This window comes from Bubalus kerabau, chromosome 3 (genome assembly GCF_029407905.1).
Source record: "Bubalus kerabau isolate K-KA32 ecotype Philippines breed swamp buffalo chromosome 3, PCC_UOA_SB_1v2, whole genome shotgun sequence".
NCBI lineage: Eukaryota > Metazoa > Chordata > Mammalia > Artiodactyla > Bovidae > Bubalus > Bubalus kerabau.
This window is the reverse complement of record NC_073626.1, coordinates 112,936,952-112,962,612: the sequence shown is the minus strand read 5'-3', so window position 1 is coordinate 112,962,612 and position 25,661 is coordinate 112,936,952. Positions and strand designations below refer to the sequence as shown.

At 38.8% G+C, this 25,661-nt stretch overlaps 1 protein-coding gene across 1 annotated transcript in view; it reads left to right on the top strand.

Annotated features, from left to right (window-relative positions):
- The window catches only part of HNMT (histamine N-methyltransferase), a 44,900-nt gene that overhangs the window by 7,831 nt on the left and 11,408 nt on the right, over positions 1-25,661 (top strand). Inside the window, exons 2-4 of the mRNA XM_055572702.1 lie at positions 1,871-1,923; positions 19,791-19,898; positions 21,324-21,454. Of these exons, the coding sequence (XP_055428677.1) occupies positions 1,871-1,923; positions 19,791-19,898; positions 21,324-21,454 (292 nt within the window). The remainder of the gene's footprint in view (positions 1-1,870; positions 1,924-19,790; positions 19,899-21,323; positions 21,455-25,661) is intronic.

Sequence of the window (25,661 nt, the reverse complement as noted above, 5' to 3'; positions counted from 1 at the left end):
TAAAGTACAGAGAATAATTCATTCATGGTAACATAATCGTAAGCTACGATTCCAACCTATGTGCCTAGGTGCTCTGCTCTGTAACCTCACTATTCTATCCACAGATAGAAGCATCTTCAAGAATTAATCAAGTGCACAGACAGCGATGGATATATTAAGACTCATGATCATGAGCTGGAAGATAATTAGAGGAAGGCAACTCATTCACAGATATCCTTGACTCTATGCTTTCTAGTATTTTTAAGAACCCTGGTTGAATCTGTGTTCTTCTTATCTCTCTGGGCAGGCTCCTCACTTTAGCCAAAAACCAAGCTTGTTTAGCATCCTAAAACACAAACAAGAACCATTCTTTCAGTTCATGTTTCCCCTCCAGTCTCTTTTTCCTTTTCACTTTCATCCTTTTTCAAAAATCTCTGTATCTTCTTTCTCTTTATCAATTTCACTTTTAATCCCACTGCCATCTGACTCCAGCTCTCAACCTCCTTTAAAGCTGCTGTTATCAGATATTCATATTGTCAAATTCAATGAAGAGTTGTCTTTTTATTATTTAGTTGTACACTCTTATGCCTCTGACACTATCATTGGCTTTTTTCCTTCTCTAATTCTCCAATCACCTCTCTGAGCTTTGCTGTTTCCCTCTGTGTCTTCTTTGTGTGTTCCCCCATTATCCCATTACTTTTAAAACCTGGCACTGTGTCATGATCCCACTACTCTTCTCTTTGCAATATTCTTGGGTGATAGAATCTATTCTCTTAGTTTTTACTCTATGATAATTCTCCAGAATACATCGTTGATCCCAATCTCTCTTCTACCCAGCTTCAATATTGCATATTCAAATATCTGCTGAATTCAGATTTATCAAAACCCTAAAAACACAAAACAAACAAAAAACTGACAAAACATAAACTTGTCATAAAATTACATCCCCCAGCTTCTTTTTCGATACCATACTTCACCTGGTCATCCAAACTGGAAACATGTGGCAGTCACTATGCATCTCCTACTTTTTTCTGACCCATTATTTTTTTTTTTTAAATAAATATTTTACATCAGTCTAAAGAAAGTCCTACTCTCACATCCCAGTCCATCAAGTCCACTCTATTCCTATACAGAGTCATAAACTTGGCTTTTCTTATCTCACAATTCAACTTGAGAGAAAAGTAGTCTCTTACTCATCTTTATATATCAGTGCCTAGGACAGGCACATAATAAATGTTTAATTAACATCTGTTTATTGAAAGGAAGTTAGCAAGAGGAAGGAAAGAAGGCAACTATCATAGAGATAGTATGAATCACCTTAGCTTTTCTCCCATCTACAATGAAAGAAGTGTGTGTCACTCAGTCATGTCTAACTCTTTGTGACCCCATGGATTGTAAACCACCAGGCTCCTCTGTCCATGGAGTTCTTCAGGCAAGAATATTGGAGTGGGTAGCCATTCCCTTCTCCAGAAGATCTTCCCAACCCAGGGATTGAACCCAGGCCTCTTGCATTGCAGGCGGAGTCTTTATCATCGGAGCCACCAGGGAAGCCTATTTACAATGAATGGCTTATTATAATGACCAGACTCAAAAGTTACTTTTTCTGCTTTTATTCTCCAAATAGTCTTTAAACAAATGCCATTTCCTACCTCTGAGATATTTATAGTGCTATTTCTAAAAGTATCCCAGTTTAAGACTGTTAATGAGTAGAATCTTTACTTCCAAAGATTTGTAAAGACACCAATATAACCACTGAAATGATCAACACCTTTCATATTGGCCTAATTTTTGTTCACTGTAATTTTCATCTGTTCTCTTTAACTAGACTTGATAATCAGATTTTATAAACTGCCTGGCACATTTTTCTTAAACTACATAATTTTTTTTTCAGGATTGGAGACATAAAATCTGAAATTAAGATTCTAAGCATTGGCGGTGGTGCAGGTATGAACAATGCATTTTAAAATTTGTATTTCACTCCAGACATCATGAGCTTCCCTCATAGCTTAGTTGGTAAAGAATCTGCCTACAAATGCAGGAGACCTGAGTTCGATTCCCAGGTTGGGAAGATCCCCTGGAGAAGTAAATGGCAATCCACTCCAGTATTCTTGCCTGGGTAGCAGGTTACAGTCCATGGATTCACAAGACTCGGACATGACTTAGCGACTAAACCACCAGACTTCATGCTGCTTGATGGCAATTTTGTCCGTTCTTTAGAAAAGCCATTTTCCTTCACTTTTGGAAGAGATTAGTTTATTAAAATTGCTGCTGCTGCTGCTAAGTCACTTCAGTCGTGTCCGACTCTGTGTGACCCCATAGACGGCCGCCCACCAGGTTCCCCCATCCCTGGGATTCTCCAGGCAAGAACACTGGAGTGGGTTGCCATTTCCATCTCCAATGCATGGAACTGAAAAGCGAAAGTGAAGTCACCCAGTCGAGTCCGACTCTTAGCGACCCCATGGACTACAGCCTACCAGGCTCCTCCGTCCATGGGGTTTTCCATGCAAGAGTACTGGAGTGGGGTGCCATTGTCTATTAAAACTAGTAAGAGCCATATCACTTCAACTAAGATTAATGTCCCCATATATTTATGGGGTCTAGGACATCAGATTTCATTATTATCTGTAATAGGGATAAGTATGATTTTATTTTTTTAAACATATAAAAAGCATGGGAAAACATAGAATAATTTTGAAGATGACATTGAACCAGATGATTTAACTGTTCGAAGTAAAGGAAAATTTCAAAAGACATTCCTTAAGCTTGTGCCACTTAAACGTTATCCATAGACTGGTTGGTGGTTTGCGAACTATTGCTGGTGCATGAGGAGATAAGCATGCCCTGGAATGTAAATCAATGCACAGCTTCTTTCATTGAGAAAGCATCACTATGCAGACAAGTATGCTTAATGACATAGTGAATTTACCCTCTCGTGGCCCTACTCTTTGAGTTGCCGTGGCCTAAGCCATTCCTTTCCTCTGACTCAGGTTCACAGCTGCCCTCTAAGCATTCAGCACACTCCCCAACTCCCTTTCATAAGCAGTTCATTGTTTCACTACTTAGAACCAGTACTTTTACCCAAGGGGAAATGTGAAGTCTGGATAGGCAGATTAATGAGGGTGTAGTTTCTAACTCTGCCACTAATGAACTGTGTGAACCTGGCTAAAACATAAGCTTCAGTTTGCTCATCAGTAAAATGGGGGCAATGAATTATGTCTCATAGGTTGTAGTGAGATTTATACAGATAAGTTTATAAACTGCTTTTATAAGGTGCAGGTAGGTCCTTTCCACAAAATAAAATAAGAAAATTTATCTCCAGACTTTGCCACATATCAAACTCCTGAGTAGTGTTTGATTTAAAGTTGTTAGTTGTCTGAAAGTCTGAGTTAATATAATGATAATATATATCGTATATATAATAATATATAGTCATATGTTATATAATGTATTAATATATAATAATATAGAGTCATATATATTATTTATGTGTGGATATCCTTATTATTGTTTTCTTTTAAAACAACCATGAAGTGATGGTTAGTAAAGGTTACCACTTGGTAACAAGTGATCACTACATTACCACTTGTCACACAGTGTTAAATAGTGATTTCTTGAGTCTCTTAAGTGTAATTGTTCTAATCCTACATGAATGAGTTCAGTTGTGGCAACACAACACATCTTAACACAAAGATAACCAAGAGCCCTCTAATGGAATAGGATAGTTTTTTATGTCATCTAGTGCTCATTTTTCATAAAATACCACTGTGATATAATGTAATAAGGACTGACTGTTAAAGTAGTTTTACTTTATTATCATCTTTCAGCAAGAAAACAGAAACCAACAAGGACAGGTAATGAAAGATACTGTCATGAATGATCTAATACATTGTGTTTAAACTAAAATACTCTATTATTGCTTGTGATATTTTATGTCCTAAGGATTATAAGATTGATGAATTGCTCAAAGAGTGTCCTATTAATTCATTTAACCAAAACAGTCATTTCCAGTGTGTTTTGCATATGAATTTAAGGCAACCACAGGCAATGAGACTTATCATTTGATAGTGTCACTTGTGCTTGGACAAGAAGAGAAGCCCTACAAAGAAAAGTAATTAAAAACAGTCTCTACCATGGCCAAGTTAATTGACCTTTTAATATAAAGTTAATTGAATTTCTAATGTAAATTTATCCAGATGCTTATAAGCTATCTAGAGAAAGGAACATTTGCCCTAAACACTGATTCCTTACATAAAGGTGCAAATAGGGGCTAATATAGAGAATTTTTCAGAACAGAGGGAGTAATGCTTGGTGTTCTTCTGATTGAACCTTAACATTGTATTAATAACAAGCTCTTCCTGAGGGGAATATGGGTGCCCTTTAAGGTCACTCTTCATAAGACACTGATCAAAAACATAAGAACTGCAAGAGAAATTCAAGCTGTAAATACTTAGCCCTCACTGCTCAAGTTAGATATGAAATCAAAAGGAATACACTTAAAATTCCTAGGTCTAAAAGCCCTTGGCATGAAAGAGCAGAAAGGTGTTTGAAGGGAAAGGACATCCCACTCAGTTAGTTTGAGTGTTTATATACCAACTGGGAGATACTTACCTAATAGTTTGTCATTGACTAAATGCAAGTACTGGGTGTGCAGAAGAAACACACTTTATTATATAGTGAAGAACACGCTATCCTTGCCTTAGAGAAATGGTCTCCCTGCATGTTTCACGATCTACAGTGTTCCTGAGATTTTGCATTATCCTGTGGCTTATGTATCCTTAAAAATCCACTGCTGAACTATAATCCCCAGTAGATAAGGTCATTGGCCCTGTCTTATACCTTGTGTTCTGCTTCCATAATGCATCTTACAGGGTTCTGCTCCAGTCTTAGCTTATGAGCCTCTCTGTTTTCACTTCCTAGATGTTTTCTTCTTGGATGCCTAGGCACCTCTAGGTCATATTCTGCATATATTTAATGCAAATATTCTCTCTGCATTCATAATGGTGCTACCACTTCTTACCATCACAATGAAAAAAAATCTACCAAAAGAAACAAACTAAAAACTTCCCTAAATCAGATTCGGCATTTATATTGCTTAATGTTCATGCTCTTTGGGGACCTATTTGATTTTCTTCTCAGAACCATGAGTAGGGCTGCTATGCACCCTTTCTGTCTTCTGTCTCTTCTATTTGTTGTTGCTGAGTTGCTTCAGTTGTGTCTGATTCTTTGTGACCCTATGGACTGTAGCCCACCAGGCTCCTCTGTCCATAGGATTCTCCAGGCAAGAATACTGGATTGGGTTGCCATGCCCTTCTGCAGGGTATCTTCCTGACTCAGGGATTAAACTCACGTCTCTTACATCTTCTGCATTGGCAAGCAAATTCTTTACCACTAACTCGATTGGTATTTGGGTGGAGAGGGATTTCATAATCTGAGGGAGAATGTAAGAATTTTGAAAATGGTATTTGGCAATTCAGTTCAGAAACCAACCAATTATTAAGGCTTTGTGCAGTTCAAAAGAAAGGAAATTGATGGAAAATATTCCGATGGTGCCCTTAACTGATCTACCACATCAATAAAATACAATTAATAAGCAAGATTATTATTCATAGATTACATGTTTACTGTTAGGAGAATGTTTGAAATAAATAAATGGGTATTCAAAGAAAGAAAGAGAGGAAATCAGGAGAAAAAAATCATGTACAGAAATACAGACCATGTAGTTTTTACAGAGGTCAAATGGTGGGGGTGGTGGTTTAGTCACTAAGTCGTGCCTGACTCTGGTGATCCCATGGACTGTAGCCTGCCAGGCTCCTCTGTCCATGGGATTCTCCAGGCAAGAATACTGGAGTCGGTTGCCATTTTCTGTTCAAGGGGATCTTCCCAACCCAGGAATAGAACCTGGGTCTCCCGCATTGCAGGCATATTCTTACTAATTGAGCTATGAGGGAAGCCCAGAGGCAAAATAAGGAAGTGTAAAGTTGTATATGTGCATGAATTTGTGTGCTTTAATGAAATAAAGTGAGCAATGGGAATGCTTTATTTGAGGTATCAGAGCATTTATATCATGCTGATTTCAGCAACTGTTTTTAGATATTGAGAGCAACCACATTGTATTCTAAACCTTACAGAATATGCTTTTTGGTCCATTGTCAACATTGATGCTTCCTAAAATCAAACTACCCGATGGAGCTTCTCTACTATTCAACTTTTAATGAGTATTGTCTTTACATTTGATGGTACATAGAGAAAAAGAAACCCGTATTCTTTGTGGTAAGGGAGAGTGCTATTAATTTGCAGTACACACACTTATGCCTGGAAAAATGTTCCAGAAAGCAGTAATGGGCAATGTGTTCTCCTTGCTCTGGGCTCTGCTAAAAGGAGAATCATTTTATCTGTTTCATTGTTCCATTCTTATGTTCAAATGCCAGAAAATTTTATTAGGTTTAAACAGGACTATAACTTAAATAATCTCATTGTATCCAGCTTTCTACTTCTTTTTATTAACCTATTATGTACCAAATCAGCTGTCATACCTTATATAATAGTGTTTATATTTATACAAAATTGTTCAATCCACTGAAGCAACTCACATATGAAATATAGCTGGTATGGACCCTCTTATATAATTTTTCCGATAATAATTATGCTGACATGTTGAGAGGGGTTAGATGGTTTTCTTCTATGACATATAAACATCAACATTAAGACAGAGATTAAAATATAGAGGAGAATTTAGAGATCATCAACACCCTTATTCTACAAACTAAAAACCTGAGAACAATCAAGAAAGAATAAAACCTAGGTCTCTTAACTAAATAAACAGTCCAACAAACTGTACTAAACAGATATAAAAGTTAATTATTGACTTGGCAAAAGGGAGACTGGGTATTTAGTAAGGACCAGCCTTTTGGAAATCTAATGTTATCAGATTTTTTATCTTGTTTTCTTTCATAAATGACATGTTAAGGTGACCCTGAAGTTTAATTTTCTAAGTGAGGTGAATAGAAGTAGAAATGAATGTAATTAAGGCAAGAACTGGGAAAGTCGGTCTATCCAGTTTAGAAGCAGAAGCTGGTAGGAAGCAAAGGTTAATGTTTCCAGTGTCCTCAGGTAAGCCGCCAGTCTACATCAGCAACTAAGGAATGACTGAGGAAATACAAGGAAATGGAGGATTTTTTTTGCCTGAAAAAAAAAAGAATTTGAATATGCTTATTGCCATCTTCAGATATTTCCTATTAAGCAAACCACAGAATATTTGGCCCTAAACAGCCAGGGGTTGAAAGAGAAAGTCTTTTGTTGTTGTTCAGTATTAGAGTTTATAAATGATCAAGATATGTGCTTTCACTTCTGAAAGCATGTATCTTTGGACATAAAGAGCTACCTGTCATGTTAGGAGTATTAGTTTAGACTGGAAAAATACTTTTCACATATGCTATTCAAGGGACTCAGGCACTGACATCTTGGGTATTTGGGCTTTCAGTCCAGTAAACCCATGATCTTATGAGTAACCTTCTAGAAAGAGTGGTGTGGCACCACTGTCCCTGGGTTTCTTCAGGCAAGAACACTGGAGTGGGATGCCATTTCCTTCTCCAATGCATGAAAGTGAAAAGTGAAAGTGAAGTTGTTCAGTGATGTCCGACTCTTCGTGACCCCATGGACTGCAGCCTACCAGGCTCCTCCATCCATGGGATTTTCCAGGCAAGAGTACTTGAGTGGGGTGCCATTGCCTTCTAAAGAAGTGAAATTCAAATAGAACTTCTAGACATGCAGATTATTTTTAGTCTGGATTTGAACTGCTTTATAACTTGACCTGAGTAAAACTGGTTCACTTATGTACAGCACTTCCTTCACAAACAGAAGGATATGGACCTGGGCTCGAGTTAATCATTAACATGCAGGATTTAGGGCTATCTACTTCAGATAATTTGGGGCCTCAGATGTAAAGTATTCTTAAAGGTATTCATAACTGTGCTATTTTAAAATAAACTATTCTCCATATGTAAATTTACCAAAAAGGTCTACCTCATTGTATTGTATTTAAAACTTTGAGTGAAGTATTGTTAAAGACAGGTATACTGCAGAATTGAGAGGCCTGAGCATAATACTATAGTATTGGTACCACTGTCATTAAAACCAAAGCAAACAAGATTGTTTGGCTAATTCAATAAGGCCTAAAGCAGGAAAACAGGGATTAATGAGCAGAGTGAAGATAAAAGTATCATTATCTGCAGATTAAATGACTGTATACTTGGAAAAGCAAATAAACTCAGTTGTGCAGCCTTACAATTAATAAGAATGCACAATAAGAATGTAGTAATGGCCTGATACAGGTAAAATAGGAAGAAAGCAATATGGCAGATCCGCATTTCTTTCTGCCAGCATTTTAATGTTTTTCATTTACAGGTTGGCTATTTACAATGTACTTAGAAAGTTCATGGCATGTGGCTATCTGTAATTTTGCTGAGGGACAGATTTGTATCTTCCCAGTTCTTACGCCAGTTTAGGACCCATTCTCTTAGTGGGTGAATGTGCTTCTACCTGACATGCACTATTGAATAAAATTTTGTGATTTAATACACACAGTCATATAACCCTGGTATAGGTGGTTATTTCCACCCTCATTTCCATCCTAATCATATATGCCACAAGGTGGAGGGGGGGGGGGCAGAGCAGTCCTAGAGACTGGGGGTCAAAACCCCAGGGTCTTCTGAGGCTTTGTCTCTATTAACAATAGCAAACTGATAGAAATGGGGAAAAATATTGGATGAGTAAGCTACTAACATACAAAATATAAGAAACCTATTTTGAAGAAAATTTTTACTGAGAACAAGTTGACAAGATTTAAAAAGCAAATATGCCATAATGAGGTTACAGTGGCATGAAAGCTTTCATGTACAAAAGCTAAGAGTAGGAAATGAAATTTTCCTGAAAGTAGCAGGGCATTATGTATCAAGAACAGTAGAACAGTTCTCATACTTCGTAAACAGCCAATCCCTGCGGTCCCAGCAAGGCCCTGCTGCTCTTCAGTCCCTCCTTGTAGAGTCTGTACATCCTCCCCATTCTATGTATCTCAGCCCCCGACCTCTAAGGTACCCAGCAATGGGACTGGTCTTGCCTGCCCAGGGGTCTTCTGAGAATCTGCTGTAGTTCTTCAGCCTGTATCCTTTGAAAGAGCTGGCATCTGAGACCTGTTGTTTTGGGTTTTGTTTTAATATCACCAAAGATCAAGGTTCTCCTTTTAACCATTAATTCTGGTTCTTGGTATGAATATGCAAAAAGATTTTGCACAATAATTCATGGTTCATTGTCAGATGCCTCATAATAGCAAAAAGTTTGCAACTAAGTGTAACTTACTCTATACCTTTTAAACATCACAATATTCTAAGTATAGAGTTTACCTCTCTATGTAATGTTCTGAAGTAGCAAATATCTTTGTATTTAAAAAGTGTAAATTGAAAGGTAAGGCAAAACTTAGTCTTTTTTTGAGGTGTTTGTTGAATATAACTACACCTCAATATTCAGAACACTTTGGGACATTTTCTTTAAGTTTGTGTCTCAGAGAATATTTTGGTAATAAGGCTTTTCTTCTGCAGTTGCAAAGCATTCAGGTGGTATTCTTCCTGGGCCAACAGCCAGAAGACACGAAAGCAAATGGCAATGCCCTTTTCCGCTCAGAATTTATATTTATAATCCCCTTCCTGAGACTCTCCAGCTATTTTAATATTCTACTCTCATCTTTCCATATGAACAGAACTGCCTCCATACTGAGGCTCCCAGTGTAGAGGTGGGTGGAGGAAAGAGAGAGAGAGAGAGAGAGTATGGGGGAGGGAGAGAGTTGTGTGGGGGGGCAGTGCACCAGAGAGAGAGACACAGAAAGGAAGAGGGAAAAGAAAAAGACAAGAAAAAGGATCTCATCAATAATCTTTTATCTTTTGCACTGCAGCTCAAAATCAAGTCTGATTTTGCTCTGGTTGCAAACTCATAGCTGAAATTATTTTTCATCACTAAGCAGAGAGTTATCTGGGCAATTTTTCTCCCTAGAGACAATTTTGTGTGTGTGTGTGTGCCTGATATTCTGGTAGAGGGAACAAGGAAGATCGTAATCTTAATGCAACATGTAATAGAATAAATTTTTTCCTGCTGATAATCTAAAGAACTCGTATATATTTTGATGTGAGAAATGAAGCTAGAGCAGATGGAACTCAAATGGCTGGAGATACTGTGACTAGCCTTTAATCCTCCATTTTCTTGACCTGGGGGATGTTTTTATTTGGGGCATAGCCTCAGGGTTCTCCAGCTGGGCTTTGTGTTTCATTTAATGTAGCTCAGTCAGAAAGACAAGCCATCACGAATACATGATGAGTGCTCTTTCCAACTGTCTTTTTATTATGGAGCTGCCCATTTATAAAGGCACATCTTCATTTCCTTCTTTCCCAGCCTCCTTCAGACTTCTCTTAAATATCAACTTTTCCAGGAAGCTTACATGACCACCCAATTGAAAATCACGAACCCTCCCATCATGGCTTCACCTTGCTCTTTTTTCCCTTGGTTTTAGGACTTACCGCCATCCGTAAATGTTGAATGTTTTGGTCTATTTTATTCATTGCTGTATCTCCAGAGATTAGAACCTAGCATTTAGTAGGTGCTTAAAAGTATTTGTTGAATTAATGTATGGTAGCTTCAACTAATTGAATTATTACTATATATCATGAACTGTGGTAAATTATACCCATATAATGCCTTTAACATTTACAATAACCCTGCAGCATAGACCATATTATCCCTAATTTAGAGATACGTAAAGGGCAGAGATATTAACAAATTTGCATATTTCCATTGAATACTAAATTTGAGTCCAATTTTGTCTCTTTATAGCCTCTAACTTTTCCTTTTTTTTTTCTTTTTAATCCAATGACCTTGGATTTTAAGCAAAAAGGCAACATTCCTCTGCTATCTCATTAAGTATATCCTTGAAATTCAGGAAATGAAGAAAAGTTGTCTGGACAATATGGACTCCACCCTTTCCCTATTGAAATGGGAAACCAAGTTCTGTTCATGGACCTGGAGCTGAAGAATGAATTCTAAAAACTTGCAAACATATAGGCAAAGTTAATTTTAAAGGATAGAGATACAAAACTCTAAGCACAGACACTGAGAAGGGGTGAAGCACCCCAAAAGGTGCAGATAATAGTAGTTTATACCTATTAGAATTGACCCTGGAGAAGGCAATGGCACCCCACTCCAGTACTCTTGCCTGGAGAATCCCAGGGATGGGGGAGCCTGGTAGGCTGCAGTCCATGGGGTCGCTAAGAGTCAGACACCACTGAGCGACTTCACTTTCACTTTTCACTTTCATGCATTGGAGAAGGAAATGGCAACCCACTCCAGTGTTCTTGCCTGGAGAATCCCAGGGACGGGGGAGCCTGGTGGGCTTCCATCTATGGGGTTGCACAGAGTCGGACACAACTGAAGTGACTTAGCAGCAGCAGCAGAATTGACCTGTTTGTTTTTGGTTGGTTCGGGGCCAGATGCATGTAATTTCTGACCAGTCAGTTTAAATGTCGCAGTATCTAGTTTGTCATTTTTATGGCTTTCTTTTGGTTTCAGTTTCTCAGTTTCCCCAGACATTGTGTTGCCATCCCTCGACCTGTTCTCAAGACTCCAGACCATCATTTAGGGACCAGATGTATGTTTATGAGTTAGTGGTCCACCTGGAGGTTTTTTTTCCTTGATAAACTGAACAGCAGTTAATGATTGTCTTGTCCTGGGTCTGAATGTATTATGACCCTCCAGACCAGGGAAGCATTCTTCTGAATGCCCAGAAACTGGAAAAAAGAGTTTAGCTTTAGGTTAAAGAAGTGAGATGCTTACTTGAGAAGACAAAAATTGAAATTAAAGAAAGGGAACTGAGGTCTCAAAGTCCTAGACTGTCTAACAATTTCTGCCTCAGTATTTTTGAACTTTTTCTTTTAGTTCCACTATCAGAGGTTTCAAGTATATATCCCTCTTCAAATATAGGCATGATGTGTTTAAAATATAGCCCATATGAAAGCAAGGTATAATCACAAAAATATCTGACTGTAAAATTAAGTGAAACACTCAACGTAGGTCAGAAAGGAGACATGTGAAGTCATTCTAAAGTTGTGGCTGATTTGATGGACAGGGTAATACAAAGGAAAGAGATTTGCAAAAGACAATTTAAAAATTTTAGTTTTCATTTAACTTTCCAAATCAAAAAGCATATTCCATTTGATAGAAAGTAACACAGGAGTGAACAGAACAGAAAAAACGAGAAACAAAAACCACAAACCAAGCTAATAGAAAATAATTTTTGATTCATGCCAACACATGTTAGGATTTCCTAACTTAGCTCAAGCTTCACTTATTGATAAACTGAGAAAATCAGTTACATCATCATAAAATGCCAAGACTCCAAAACCATTGATTTGCTTTGGTAGACACAAAAGGAGGTGAGGGTGATGGAGAAAGAAAAAGAAAACAAAGGAAGATTGAATATGGGAATAAAGTTGCTTAATCAGTATAATTTTCCATTTGTCACAGGAAACTTTGCAGGTTTTGTTCCAAAACTAGAAACACACAGTAAGGTTTTAGCTAACTAACTGAAACAGCTATTGGCCTAAAAGCTTAGGACGTCAACAATAAGTAGTCTACAATTGTCAGAATCATCATTAAGCAATAAGAGATCATATTAGAACAGAGACTGACCATAAAATGAACAATTAAATGTTCATTATTTTATTGTTCATCAACAATAAAATGAATAAAGTATTGCTTTATCCCCCTTAAACGTGGTCTTCTGGACCTGACAGTTAAGATTCCCAGAAGGCTTTGTTATACACAATAAAAGCTGCAGGCGGCTGGTGTCTACATTTCTTCTGTTTAGCCCTGAATTTGCTGAGAATTTCTGAATTATTTGATTGGGTCACTTCTAGTTACCTTCCCCCAATCTTTCAGCATGTTAATTTGGCTTGTGTGCCCCTTTTTATTTATTTTTTGTGTGTGCGTGAGTTTTATTTATTTATTATTATTATTTTAAATTTTATTTTATTTAACTTTACAATATTGTATTGGTTTTGCCATATATCAAAATGAATCTGCCACAGGTATACATGTGTTCCCCATCCTGAACCCTCTTCCCTCCTCCCTCCCCATACCGTCCCTCTGGATCGTCCCAGTGCACCAGCCCCAAGCATCCAGTATCGTGCATCAAACCTGGACTGGTGACTCGTTTCATATATGATATTATACATATTTCAATGCCATTCTCCCAAATCATCCCACTCTCTCCCTCTCCCACAGAATCCAAAAGACTGATCTATACATCAGTGTCTCTTTTGCTGTCTTGTATACAGGGTTATTGTTACCATCTTTCTCAATTCCATATATATGCATTAGTATACTGTATTGGTGTTTTTCTTTCTGGCTTACTTCACTCTGTATAATAGGCTCCAGTTTCATCCACCTCATTAGAACTGATTCAAATGTATTCTTTTTAATGGCTGAGTAATACTCCATTGTGTATATGTACCACTGCTTTCTTATCCATTCATCTGCTGATGGACATCTAGGTTGCTTCCATGTCCTGGCTTTATAAACAGTGCTGCTATGAACATTGGGGTACACGTGTCTCTTTCCCTTCTGGTTTCCTCAGTGTGTATGCCCAGCAGTGGGATTGCTGGATCATCAGGCAGTTCTATTTCCAGTTTTTTAAGGAATCTCCACACTGTTCTCCATAGTGGCTATACTAGTTTGCATTCCCACCAACAGTGTAAGAGGGTTCCCTTTTCTCCACACCCTCTCCAGCATTTATTGCTTGTAGACTTTTGGATTGCAGCCATTCTGACTGGCGTGAGATGGTACCTCATAGTGGTTTTGATTTGCATTTCTCTGATAATGAGTGATGTTGAGCATCTTTTCATGTGTTTGTTAGCCATCTGTATGTCTTCTTTGGAGAAATGTCTATTTAGTTCTTTGGCCCATTTTTTGATTGGGTCATTTATTTTTCTGGAGTTGAGCTGTAGGAGTTGCTTGTATATTTTTGAGATTAGTTGTTTGTCAGTTGCTTCATTTGCTATTTTCTCCCATTCTGAAGGCTGCCTTTTCACCTTGCTAATAGTTTCCTTTGTTGTGCAGAAGCTTTTAAGTTTAATTAGGTCCCATTTGTTTATTTTTGCTTTTATTTCCAATGTACTGGGAGGTGGGTCATAGAGGATCCTGCTGTGATGTATGTCAGAGAGTGTTTTGCTTATGTTCTCCTCTAGGAGTTTTTTAGTTTCTGGTCTTACGTTTAGATCTTTAATCCATTTTGAGTTTATTTTTGTGTATGGTGTTAGAAAGTGCTCTAGTTTCATTCTTTTACAAGTGGTTGACCAGTTTTCCCAACACCACTTGTTAAAGAGATTGTCTTTAATCCATTGTATATTCTTGCCTCCTTTGTCAAAGATAAGGTGTCCATATGTGCGTGGATTTATCTCTGGGCTTTCTATTTTGTTCCATTGATCTATATTTCTGTCTTTGTGCCAGTACCATACTGTCTTGATGACTGTGGCTTTGCAGTAGAGCCTGAAGTCAGGCAGGTTGATTCCTCCAGTTCCATTCTTCTTTCTCAAGATAGCTTTGGCTATTCGAGGTTTTTTGTATTTCCATACAAATTGTGAAATTATTTGTTCTAGCTGTGTGCTCTTTTTTAAAAATTTATTTTTGCTGCACTGGGTCTTCATTGTGGTACACAGGCTTTCTCTAACTGCATTGTGTGGAGGCTTCTCTCTAGTTGTGGTGTATGGGCTTTTCATTATGGTGGCTTCTCTTGTTGCGGAACTTGGGCTCCAGAGCGCATAGGTTTCTGTAGTTACAGCATGAGGGCTCAGCTGCCCCAGGACATGTGGAATCTTAGTTCTTGAACCAGGGATCAAACCCATGTCCCCTGCATTGGAAGACATATTTGTAACCACTGGACCACCAGGCAAGTCCAGTGTGTTGTGTGCTCTTTAAAAGCATTTATAGGGTGCTTAATATCTAATATTGGAACACATTCATATTATTATGGCCCCTACTCAGAAGGATTCAGTTGAGAAAGAACAAATGATCTTCTTCCTTTTTTTCCCCCATTGTTTGAATCTCTTACTGCTGGCTAATGGTACTTCCCTGATAGCTCAGTTGGTAAAATAATCCGCCTGCAATGCAGGAGATCCCGGTTTGATCCCTGTTGGGAAGATCTGCTTGAGGAGGAATAGGCTACCCACTCAGTATTCTTGGGCTTCCCTTGTGGCTCAGCTGGTAAAAATCTGCCTGCAATCAGGGAGACCTGGGTTCAATTCCCGAGTTGGGAAGATCCCCTGGAGAAAGGAAAGGCTACCTACTCCAGTATTCTGGCCTGGAGAATCCCATGGACGGTATAGTCCATGGGGTCACAAACAGTCAGACACAGCTGAGTGATTTTCACTTTCACTTTCATGGTACTATAGTCTGTTAACCCCTCACATGCTTTTCAGTGATTGATGATCAAAGTTGCTCGGTTGCTCAAACTAGCATTTGAGTCCTTGATACCCTTTAGCAAACTCATTGGAATCAAGCCTTTGCTTGTTTTACTTAATTTTACAGTAAGATATTTTTTGTGATTATATCTTGCTTTCATATGGGCCATATTTTAAACACATCATGCCTATATTTGAAGAGGGACATATAATTGAAACCTCTGGCAGTGGAATTTAAGGAAGAATTAAAAGGTTTCAGATCGATCGAGCCAGCTTCGGAGAAAATTGTCACATAGATTTCTTCATTCTCCACTTTAGTTTCCTTCCCCTACTTCCTCCCTACCCTCATCCCCACCCACTCCCATCACCAGTACCTGGGACATTCATTATACCATTAGACAACTCTCTTTTCCTAGTCAGGCATCTTTTGTTCCTGATTTATCTTCCTCATCTCCTTCTTCCAGCCTGCTCAGTCTTATGACCTATGCTTTTTTTTCACCTGCCATATCTAACCTTGGAAAGGTTCTGTTAATGCCATTTATGCCAAAATGTTAAAGACCAGTGTCATTTTCATATGCTAGTCTTGCCAGCACATAAGTATTTTAGTGAAGGTCAACATCATAACTAAGAGAATAAAAGTGCAAAACTTAATTTGGAGGCATTAGTAATAGGGAAAGAAGAGAGATTTTTAAAGAGAGGGACTCAATGATAACAATAAAAATAATGAACAGCTAACATTTATTAGGTGCCAACTCTCTTTCACAGTGTGCTTTATGTGCATTGCCTCATTTAATCCTCACACCCAATAAATTATGTACTATCATTATTGCTGTTTTTCCGATGAGGAAAATACAGTTTGGAGAGAGAAAGTAAATGGCTGAAGGTCGTAATATCAAGTCAGTGGATCAGACAGAGGAGGAATTCAAGTCTATCCAATTTACCACAGTCTCTCTCACATCGTCACCTATAGGCTAAACTTTCATCAGGGCAGGTGTTTATTTGCTCCTCTTATCATTTGCCTAGTGTAGTGCCTGGCACATAGTAAAATAATCAATGAATCACTGGTACATGAGTGAATGAATAAATAAATACCTATTTTGCCATAACCTTCTTTCCATTTACTTCTCTGGAATCACCTCTTTCTTGGAGGCCCTGCCTTACCTACACATTCTAAAACACTAAATTGCCAGAAGTCCCTCATATACAATTCCACTTCCTGTCCTCTGCCTGTAATTCCCATTTCCCCAAAAGTCCCCAGGCTAACTGTGTTACTTACCCTGTAACACAGAGCTCAAGAGTGGTCTGCCATGCAGCTTTCCATCTCTCTGGCCTCTTGTCTTATCCTGTCCATCACCATTTCCTTCCTTCTTCCCTCCATGGCCCAAACCAAGCCAGGGTTCTTTCCATGTCTGTCTCTTCTACGAGAACATGTTGTTTTTGAGGGCACATGTCTCATACAACTTTTTATCCTTCTTTTATACCTGATATATTTTATATAATTCTGATCTAGCCTAATTTATCTATTCTACAGCATAGTTTTTCATATTTTAATATCACAGATTGGTATATATCTTCCAGTTGGTGAACTCTTACAATTATAATTGACAGAGTTCTTTTTACTTTATGACTTAGTGATATAAAAGAAGGGTTATTTTTATCCTATAATCAATAGCATCTTAGATTTTACTGTAATACAGTCAGTCAGTCAGTCCAGTCACTCAATCGTGTCTGTCTCTTTGGGACCCCATGAACCGCAGCTTGCCAGGCCTCCCTGTCCATCACCAGCTCCCAAGTCCATCCAAACCCATGTCCATTGATTTGGTGATGCCATCCAACCATCTCATCCTCTGTCATCCCTTCTCCTCCTGCCCTCAATCTTTCCCAGCATCAGGGTCTTTTCAAATGAGTCAGTTCTTTTCATCAGGTGGCCAAAGTATTGGAGTTTCAGCTTCAGCATCAGTCCTTCCAATGAACACCCAGGACTGATCTCCTTTAGGATGGACTGGTTGGATCTCCTTGCTGTCCAAGGGACTCTCAAGAGTCTTCTCCAACACCTCAGTTCAAAAGCATCAATTCTTTGGTGCTTAGCTTTCTTTATAGTCCAACTCTCACATCCATACATGACTACTGGAAAAACCATAGCCTTGACTAGATGGACATTTATTGACAAAGTAATGTATCTGCATTTTAATATGCTCTCTAGGTTGGTCATAACTTTCCTTCCAAGGAGTAAGCGTCTTTTAATTTCATGCCTGCAATCACCATCTGCAGTGATTTTGAAGCCCCAAAAAATAAAGTCTCTGACTGTTTCCATTATTTCCCCATCTATTTGCAATGAACTGATGGGACCAGATGCCATCATCTTAGTGTTCTGAATGTTGAATTTTAAGCCAATTTTTTCACTCTCCTCTTTCACCTTCATCAAGAGGCCCTTTAGTTCTTCTTTGCTTTCTGCCATAAGGGTGGCATCATCTGCATATCTGAGGTTATTGATATTTCTCCTGGCAATCTTGATACCAGCTTGTGCTTCCTCCAGCCCAGCGTTTTTCATGATGTACTCTGCATATAAATTAAATTAGCAGGGTGACAATATACAGCCTTGATGTACTCCTTTTCCTATTTGGAACCAGTCTGTTGTTCTATGTCCAGTTCTAACAGTTGCTTCCTGACCTGCATATAGGTTTCTCAAGAGGCAGGTCAGGTGGTCTGGTATTCCCATCTCTTTCAGAATTTTCCACAGTTTATTGCAATCCACACAGTAAAAGGCTTTGGCATAGTCAATAAAGCAGAAATAGATGTTTTTCTGGAACTCTCTTGCTTTTTCCATGATCCAGCAGATGTTGGCAATTTGATCTCTGGTTCCTCTGCCTTTTCTAAAACCAGCTTAAGTATCTGGAAGTTCATGGTTCATCTATTGCTGAAGCCTGACTTGGAGAATTTTGAGCACTACTTTACTAGTGTGTGAGATGAGTGCAATTGTGTAGTACAATAAAAGGTATTAAATACAGTTTACCACTTCCATTTCAATGACTACACTAAAGCCTTTGACTGTGTAGATCACAACAAACTGTGGAAAATTCTTAAGGATATGGGAATACCAGACCACCTGATCTGCCTCTTGAGAAATCTGTATGCAGGTCAGGAAGCAACAGTTAGAACTGGACATGGAACAACAGACTGGTTTCAAATAGGAAAAGGAGTACATCAAGGCTGTATATTGTCATCCTGCTTATTTAACTTATATGCAGAATACATCATGTAAAATGCAGGACTGGATGAAGCACAAGCTGGAATCAAGATTGTGAAGAGAAATATCAGTCACCTCAGATATGCAGATGACACAACCCTAATGGCAGAAACAAAGAGGAACTAAAGAGCCTCTTGATGAAAATGAAAGAGGAGAGTGAACAAGCTGGCTTAAAACACGACATTCAAAAGACTAAGATCATGACATCTGGTCCCATCACTTCATGGCAAATAGATGGAGAAACAATGAAACAGTGTCAGACTTTATTTTTCTGGGCTCCAAAGTCACTGCAGATGGTGATTGCAGTCATGAAATTAAAAGACACTTGCTCCTTGGAAGAAAAGCTATGACCAACCTAGACAGCATATTAAAAAACAGAGACATTACTTTGCCAGAAAATGTCCATATAGTTAAAGCTATTTTTTTTTCCTCTCCAGTAGTCATGTATGGATGTGAAAGTTGCACCATAAAGAAAGCTGAGTGCTGAAGAATTGATGGTTTTGAACTGTGGTGTTGGAGAAGGCTCTTGAGAGTCCTTTGGACTGCAAGGAGATCCAACCAGTCCATTCTGAAGGAAATCAGTCCTGAATATTCTTTGGAAGGACTGATGCTGAAGGTGAAATTCCAGTACTTTTCCCTGACTCATTTGAAAAGACCCTGATGCTGGGAAAGATTGACGGTGGGAGGAGAAGGGGACAACAGAGGATGAGATGGTTGGATGGCATCACGGACTCAATGGATATGAGTTTGATCAAGCTCCAGGAGATGGTGAAGGACAGGGAAGCCTGGTGTGCTGCTGACCATGGGTTCACCAAGAGTTGGACATGACTGAGTGACTGAACAACAACAACATGAATGAATGAAAGGCAATCATAACCCTCCTCAAAACACATTTTTAACCTAGTTGTTCTTCATCATAGACAGTGTGTCAGGGCAACAGCTGAGTATTCTTCTTTATTTATGCTGGACTTTCCTAGAGATAGTAAAGTAGTTGAAATTGTTCTTTTCTATTCTATTCTATTCTTTTCTTTCTGGCCCAAGGTGAACTGTTCTATATGCTTTTCTTCTAGGTGAAATTGATCTTCAAATTCTCTCCAAAGTGCAAGCTCAGTACCCAGGAGTTCATATCATCAATGAAGTTGTTGAGCCAAGTGCTGAACAAATCACCAAGTACAAAGGTACTTGTAACCCACGATGTGTGTGTGTGTGCATTCAGTTGCTTATGGTGCTGTATATCAAATCCTATTCTGAAAGGCTTGTCATCCCACATGCATCCCTTCAGTCACTAACAACATGGTTACTGTGATACATTCTTTGTAAGCTTATTGAGAGAAGAACCTAATTACTTTCTTGGCAGGCATGACTTAAACACCTCAGAATATAAATAGTAACTAGAATACTGTCTCTCCATCCATCCCCTGGTCATCAACCATTATTTTTGATGTTTATTTTAGAGACAGTCATTAATTCATTCAGAGGTATTTAAACAGAAACCTTACCCTAAAAGCTTATGTGTAATTGGTAACAGCAAGAATCAGCAAACTTTTCTCTGGAAAGGGCCAAATAGTAAGTATTTTAGACTTAGGCCACCTATTCAGTCACTAAGTCGTGTCTGACTCTGTGATCCCATGGACTGCAGCACACCAGGCTCCTCTGTCCTCCACTGTCTCCCCGAGTTTGCTCAAATTCGTGTCCACTGAGTTGGTGATGCTATCTAACCATCTAATCCACACGATCCCTGTCACAACTAATTAGCTCTGCCACTGAACACCAAAGGCAGCCAGAGACAATCCATAAACTAACATGTGTGGCTATGTCACAATAAAATTTTACTTGTAAACATTCAATTTGAATTTTATATCATTTTTACCTATCATGAAGTATTATTCTTCTTTTGATTTTGTTCAACCATTTAACAGTTTAATGGCACAAAATATGAAGGATAGGAGCATGAAGTCGGGAAGAAGAGTAATGTATATTTTTAGCTTGCAGTCTATTTAAAAATAGGTAGTAAGACAGATATGGTCCATGCCACAGTTTACTGATTTCTGAGTTATAGAATCATATCACCTGTTTTATGTAAATTCTCCATTGATAAAATCCACCAGTTTTTTTTCCATTAACACTTGAGATAATGTGCCTATACACAGCTTCCCTGGTGACTCAGTGGTAAAGTATCCTCCTGCAGTGCAGGAGAAGCAGATTCAATCCCTGGGTCAGGAAGATCCCCTGGAGAAGGGAATGGCAACCTGCTCCAGTATTCTTGCCTGGGAAACCCCATGGACAGAGGAGCCTGGTGGGCTACAGTCCATGGTATCGCATAAGAGTCGGATGTGACTTAGCAACTAAACAACAATATTGCCTGTGTCTGATCAGTATTCTCATAATTATTTTTTATTGGCTCTTTAGTTATCTCTAATTTCATTTAATGCTAGAGGAAAAACTAGGATGAACTCTCTGGTCTTCTGGAGCTGCATAAAAAAGAAAAATGTGCTTTATATCTGTTGTATATATAATATTGATTGCATTAAAATTCTAAATGGAAATGGGTTCCAAATTTGCAATTAAAATTGATGGTGAGCTACCTTTTCTCCATATTTTAGAGCTTGTAGCCAAGACATCAAACCTTGAGAACATAAAGTTTGCTTGGCATAAGGAGACATCATCTGAATATCAAAACAGAATGATGGAGAAAAAAGAACTTCAGAGGTGGGACTTTATTCATATGATTCAGGTAAGAAATATTTATTGTTATATACTCTCAGAAAAAATGATTCTTCAGAAATATTTCAGAGTACTTAATATTCTAACTTTTAAAAGAAAAATGAAAATCCGATTTCTGATTTTATAAGTGAACATTATCTGTCCAACTGAGAATGGACCAACATCCCAGAGTTTTTCTGAATCCACTTGCTTTTGCCTTCTGTTCATGACCTGGCTAGTGTTTATGTGACAAAGGGGCAGGCTGGATGATTCCTCAGGTCAACAAAGTATTACTGACATCAGTCTTTCTGCCAGAATTTATTTCCGTGGTCCAGCACTAATAGTGTATTTCTTAGAAATACAATAGTGTATTTCTTGTAAAGGGAGTGCCTCTTCAGTAGATGATATGGGGACATATTTCCAGAGGTCACTGATGTATCTGAATAGCATATAGGTGTATAGGCTTTGGGTGTTGGCTACCGTTAGAAGATGCACATGTTTTAGAAAAACCATGATGAACAAGACACTTTTTGCTTTCTATAGTCTACAAATACAGTCATCCCAAAGGAATAAACTTTTTTGTAGATGTTTTAAAAATTGAAATATAACTGATTTACAGTGCTGTGCCAATCTCTGCTGTATTATACACCTATAGACATTCTTATTTTTATATTCTTTTCCACTGTGGTTTATCACAGGATATTGAATATAGCTCTGTGCTATATATTTGGACCTTGTTGATTATCAGTTCTAAATGTATTAATAATAGCCTGTATCTACCAACCCCAAACTCCCAGTCCATCCCTGTCCCTCCCCACCTCCCCCTTGGCAACCACAAGTATGGTGTCTATGTCTATGAGTTTCTTTCTGTTTTGTAAACAGGTTTATTTGTGCCATATTTTAGATTCCACATGTAAGTGATGTTATATGGTATTTATCTTTCTCTTTCTGACCTACTTCAGTTAGTATGATAATCTCTAGGTCCATCCATGTTGCTAGTAAATGGCATTATTTCATTCCTTTGTATGGCTGAGCAGCATTCCATTGTATATATGTACCACATCTTCTTTATCCATTTGTTTGTTGATAGACGTTTAGGTTATTTCCATGTTTTTGCTGTTGTAAAAAGTGCTACTGTGAATGTAGGGGTGCATGTATCTTTTTGAATTATAGTTTTGTCCAGGTATATTCCCAGGAATGGGACTGTTGGATCATATGGTAACTCTATTTTTAGTTTTCTAAGGAACCTCAATATTTTCCATAGTGGTTGTATCAACAGTGTAGGGGGATCCCTTTTCTCCACACCCTCTCCATACTTCTTTTTGTAGAATTTTTAATGATGGTCATTTTGACTAGTGTGAAGTGGTAACTCATTGTAGTTTTGATTTGCATTTCTCTAATAATTAGTGTTTCTTGACTTCCTACTTTTGCATTCCAGTCCCCTATGATGAAAAGGACGTCTTTTTTGGGTGTTAGTTCTAAAAGGTCTTGTAGGTCTTCATAGAATCATTTAACTTCAGCTTCTTCAGCATTACTGGTTGGAGCATAGGCTTGGATTACTGTGATATTGAATGGTTTGCCTTGGAAACGAACAGAGATCATTCTGTCGTTTTTGAGATTGCATCCAAGTACTGCATTTCGGACTCTTTTGTTGACCATGATGGCTACTCCATTTCTTCTGAGGGATTCCTGCCCGCAGTAGTAGATATAATGGTCATCTGAGTTAAATTCACCCATTCCAGTCCATTTCAGTTCGCTGATTCCTAGAATGTCGACATTCACCCTTGCCATCTGCTGTTTGACCACTTCCAATTTGCCTTGATTCATGGGCCTGACATTCCACGTTCCTATGCAATATTGCTCTTTACAGCATCGGACCTTGCTTCTATCACCAGTCACATCCACAGCTGGGTATTCTTTTTGCTTTGGCTCCATCCCTTCATTCTTTCTGGAGTTATTTCTCCACTGATCTCCAGTAGCATATTGGGCACCTACTGACCTGGGGAGTTTCTCTTTCAGTATCCTATCATTTTGCCTTTTCATACTGTTCATGGGATTCTCAAGGCAAGAATACTGAAGTGGTTTGCCATTCCCTTCTCCAGTGGACCACATTCTGTCAGATCTCTCCACCATGACCCGCCCATCTTGGGTTGCCCCATGGGCATGGCTTAGTTTCATTGAGTTAGACAAGGCTGTGGTCCTAGTGTGATTAGATTGACTAGTTTCCTGTGAGTATGGTTTCAGTGTGTTTGCCCTCTAAAGCTCAACATTCAGAAAACGAAGATCATGGCATCTGGTCCCATCACTTCATGGGAAATAGATGGGGAAACAGTGGAAACAGTGTCAGACTTTATTTTTCTGGGCTCCAAAATCACTGCAGATGGTGACTGCAGCCATGAAATTAAGAGACGCTTACTCTTTGGAAGGAAAGTTATGACCAACCTAGATAGCATATTCAAAAACAGAGACATTACTTTGCCAACAAAGGTTCATCTAGTCAAGGCTATGGTTTTTCCTGTGGTCATGTATGGATTTGAGGGTTGGACCGTGAAGAAGGCTGAGAGCTGAAGAATTGATGCTTTTGAACTGTGGTGTTGGAGAAGACTCTTGAGGGTCCTTGGACTGCAAGGAGATCCAACCAGCCCATTCTGAAGGAGATCAGCCCTGGGATTTCTTTGGAAGGAATGATGCTAAAGCTGAAACTCCAGTACTTTGGCCACCTCATGAGAAGAGTTGACTCATTGGAAAAGACTCTGATGCTGGGAGGGATTGGGGGCAAGAGGAGAAGGGAACGACAGAGGATGAGATGGCTGGATGGCATCACTGACTCGATGGACGTGAGTTTGAGTGAACTCCGGGAGTTGGTGATGGACAGGGAGGCCTGGCGTGCTGGGATTCATGGGGTCGCAAAGAGTCGGACACGACCGAGTGACTGATCTGATCTGATCTGATCTGAATAATTAGTGATGCTGAGTATCTTTTCATGTACCTAGTGGTCATCTGTATGTCTTCTTTGGAGAAATATCTGTTAAAATATTCTGTCCAGTTTTTGATTGGGTTGTGTTTTCTGTTTTTGAGTTGTATGAATTGTTTGTATATTTTAGAGGTTAAGCCAAAAGGAATAGACTTCTAAAAATTACAGGAAGAAATGACTTCAGGGTTGGCATATCTAGGCAATTCTACATCTTTGTTTTCTTAGCAGACAAAAATCCTTTAAATATAAGGGAGTGCTTTTAACATTGCCCAGCAAACCTAAGACATTTCTCTACTAGACTTACTTTTCTATCTTCTCATATGGTTGGCCCTTGCACAACACAGATTTGAATTATGTGGGTTCATTTGTATGCTAATTTTTTCTTTTTAAATCTTTTTTTTTTTCTTTTGACCACATCACAGGGCTTGTGAGAGCTTAGTTGCCCAACCAGGGATTGAATCCATGCTCCCTGTAATGGAAGCACCAAGTCCAAACCACTGGACCTCCAGGGAATTCCCTGGATTTTTCCAACAGTAAATGCTGCATGACTGGATGTGGAACTCCAGAAACAGAGAAAATACATGTGTTATATGTGAATTTTTGACTACACAGAAAGTTGGTACCCTAATCCCTGCCTTGTCGAAGGCTCAACTGTATAACTATTTCATACCTTCATCTCTCTCCTTACAACCCCTGTAATCCCTTCTTTGCCACTGGTTTCCAACTGATGATCTCCCTTTCTACTCTATAGTGAAAAGAGAAATGATCAGGTGGAAAATCATCTTTTACCCACCACATTTATAGAGATGCACCTGTACCCACCATTTCTTTTTTTCTTCTTCTTACAAAAGCCTCCCAGGAATCCTCTTGTACTGTCAGTGGGAATGTAAACTGATATAGCCACTATGGAGAACAGTATGGAGGTTCATCAAAACAACTAAAAATAGAACTATCATGCTGTGCTTAGTTGCCCAGTCACATCCAACTCTGCGACCCTGTAGACTGTAGCCAGCCAGGCTCCTCTGTCCATGGGGAGAATACTCCATGTATTCTCCCCATGTGGGTTGAGAATACTCAACCCACTCCAGTGTTCTCCAGGCAAGAATACTGGGGCAGGTTGCCATGCCCTCCTGCAGGGGATCTTCCCAACCCAGGGATTGAACTCAGGTCTCCCGTGTTACAGATGGATTCTTTACCATCTGAGACACCAGGGAAGACTGAGAATATTGGGATGGGTAGCCTATCCCTTCTCTAGGGGATCTTC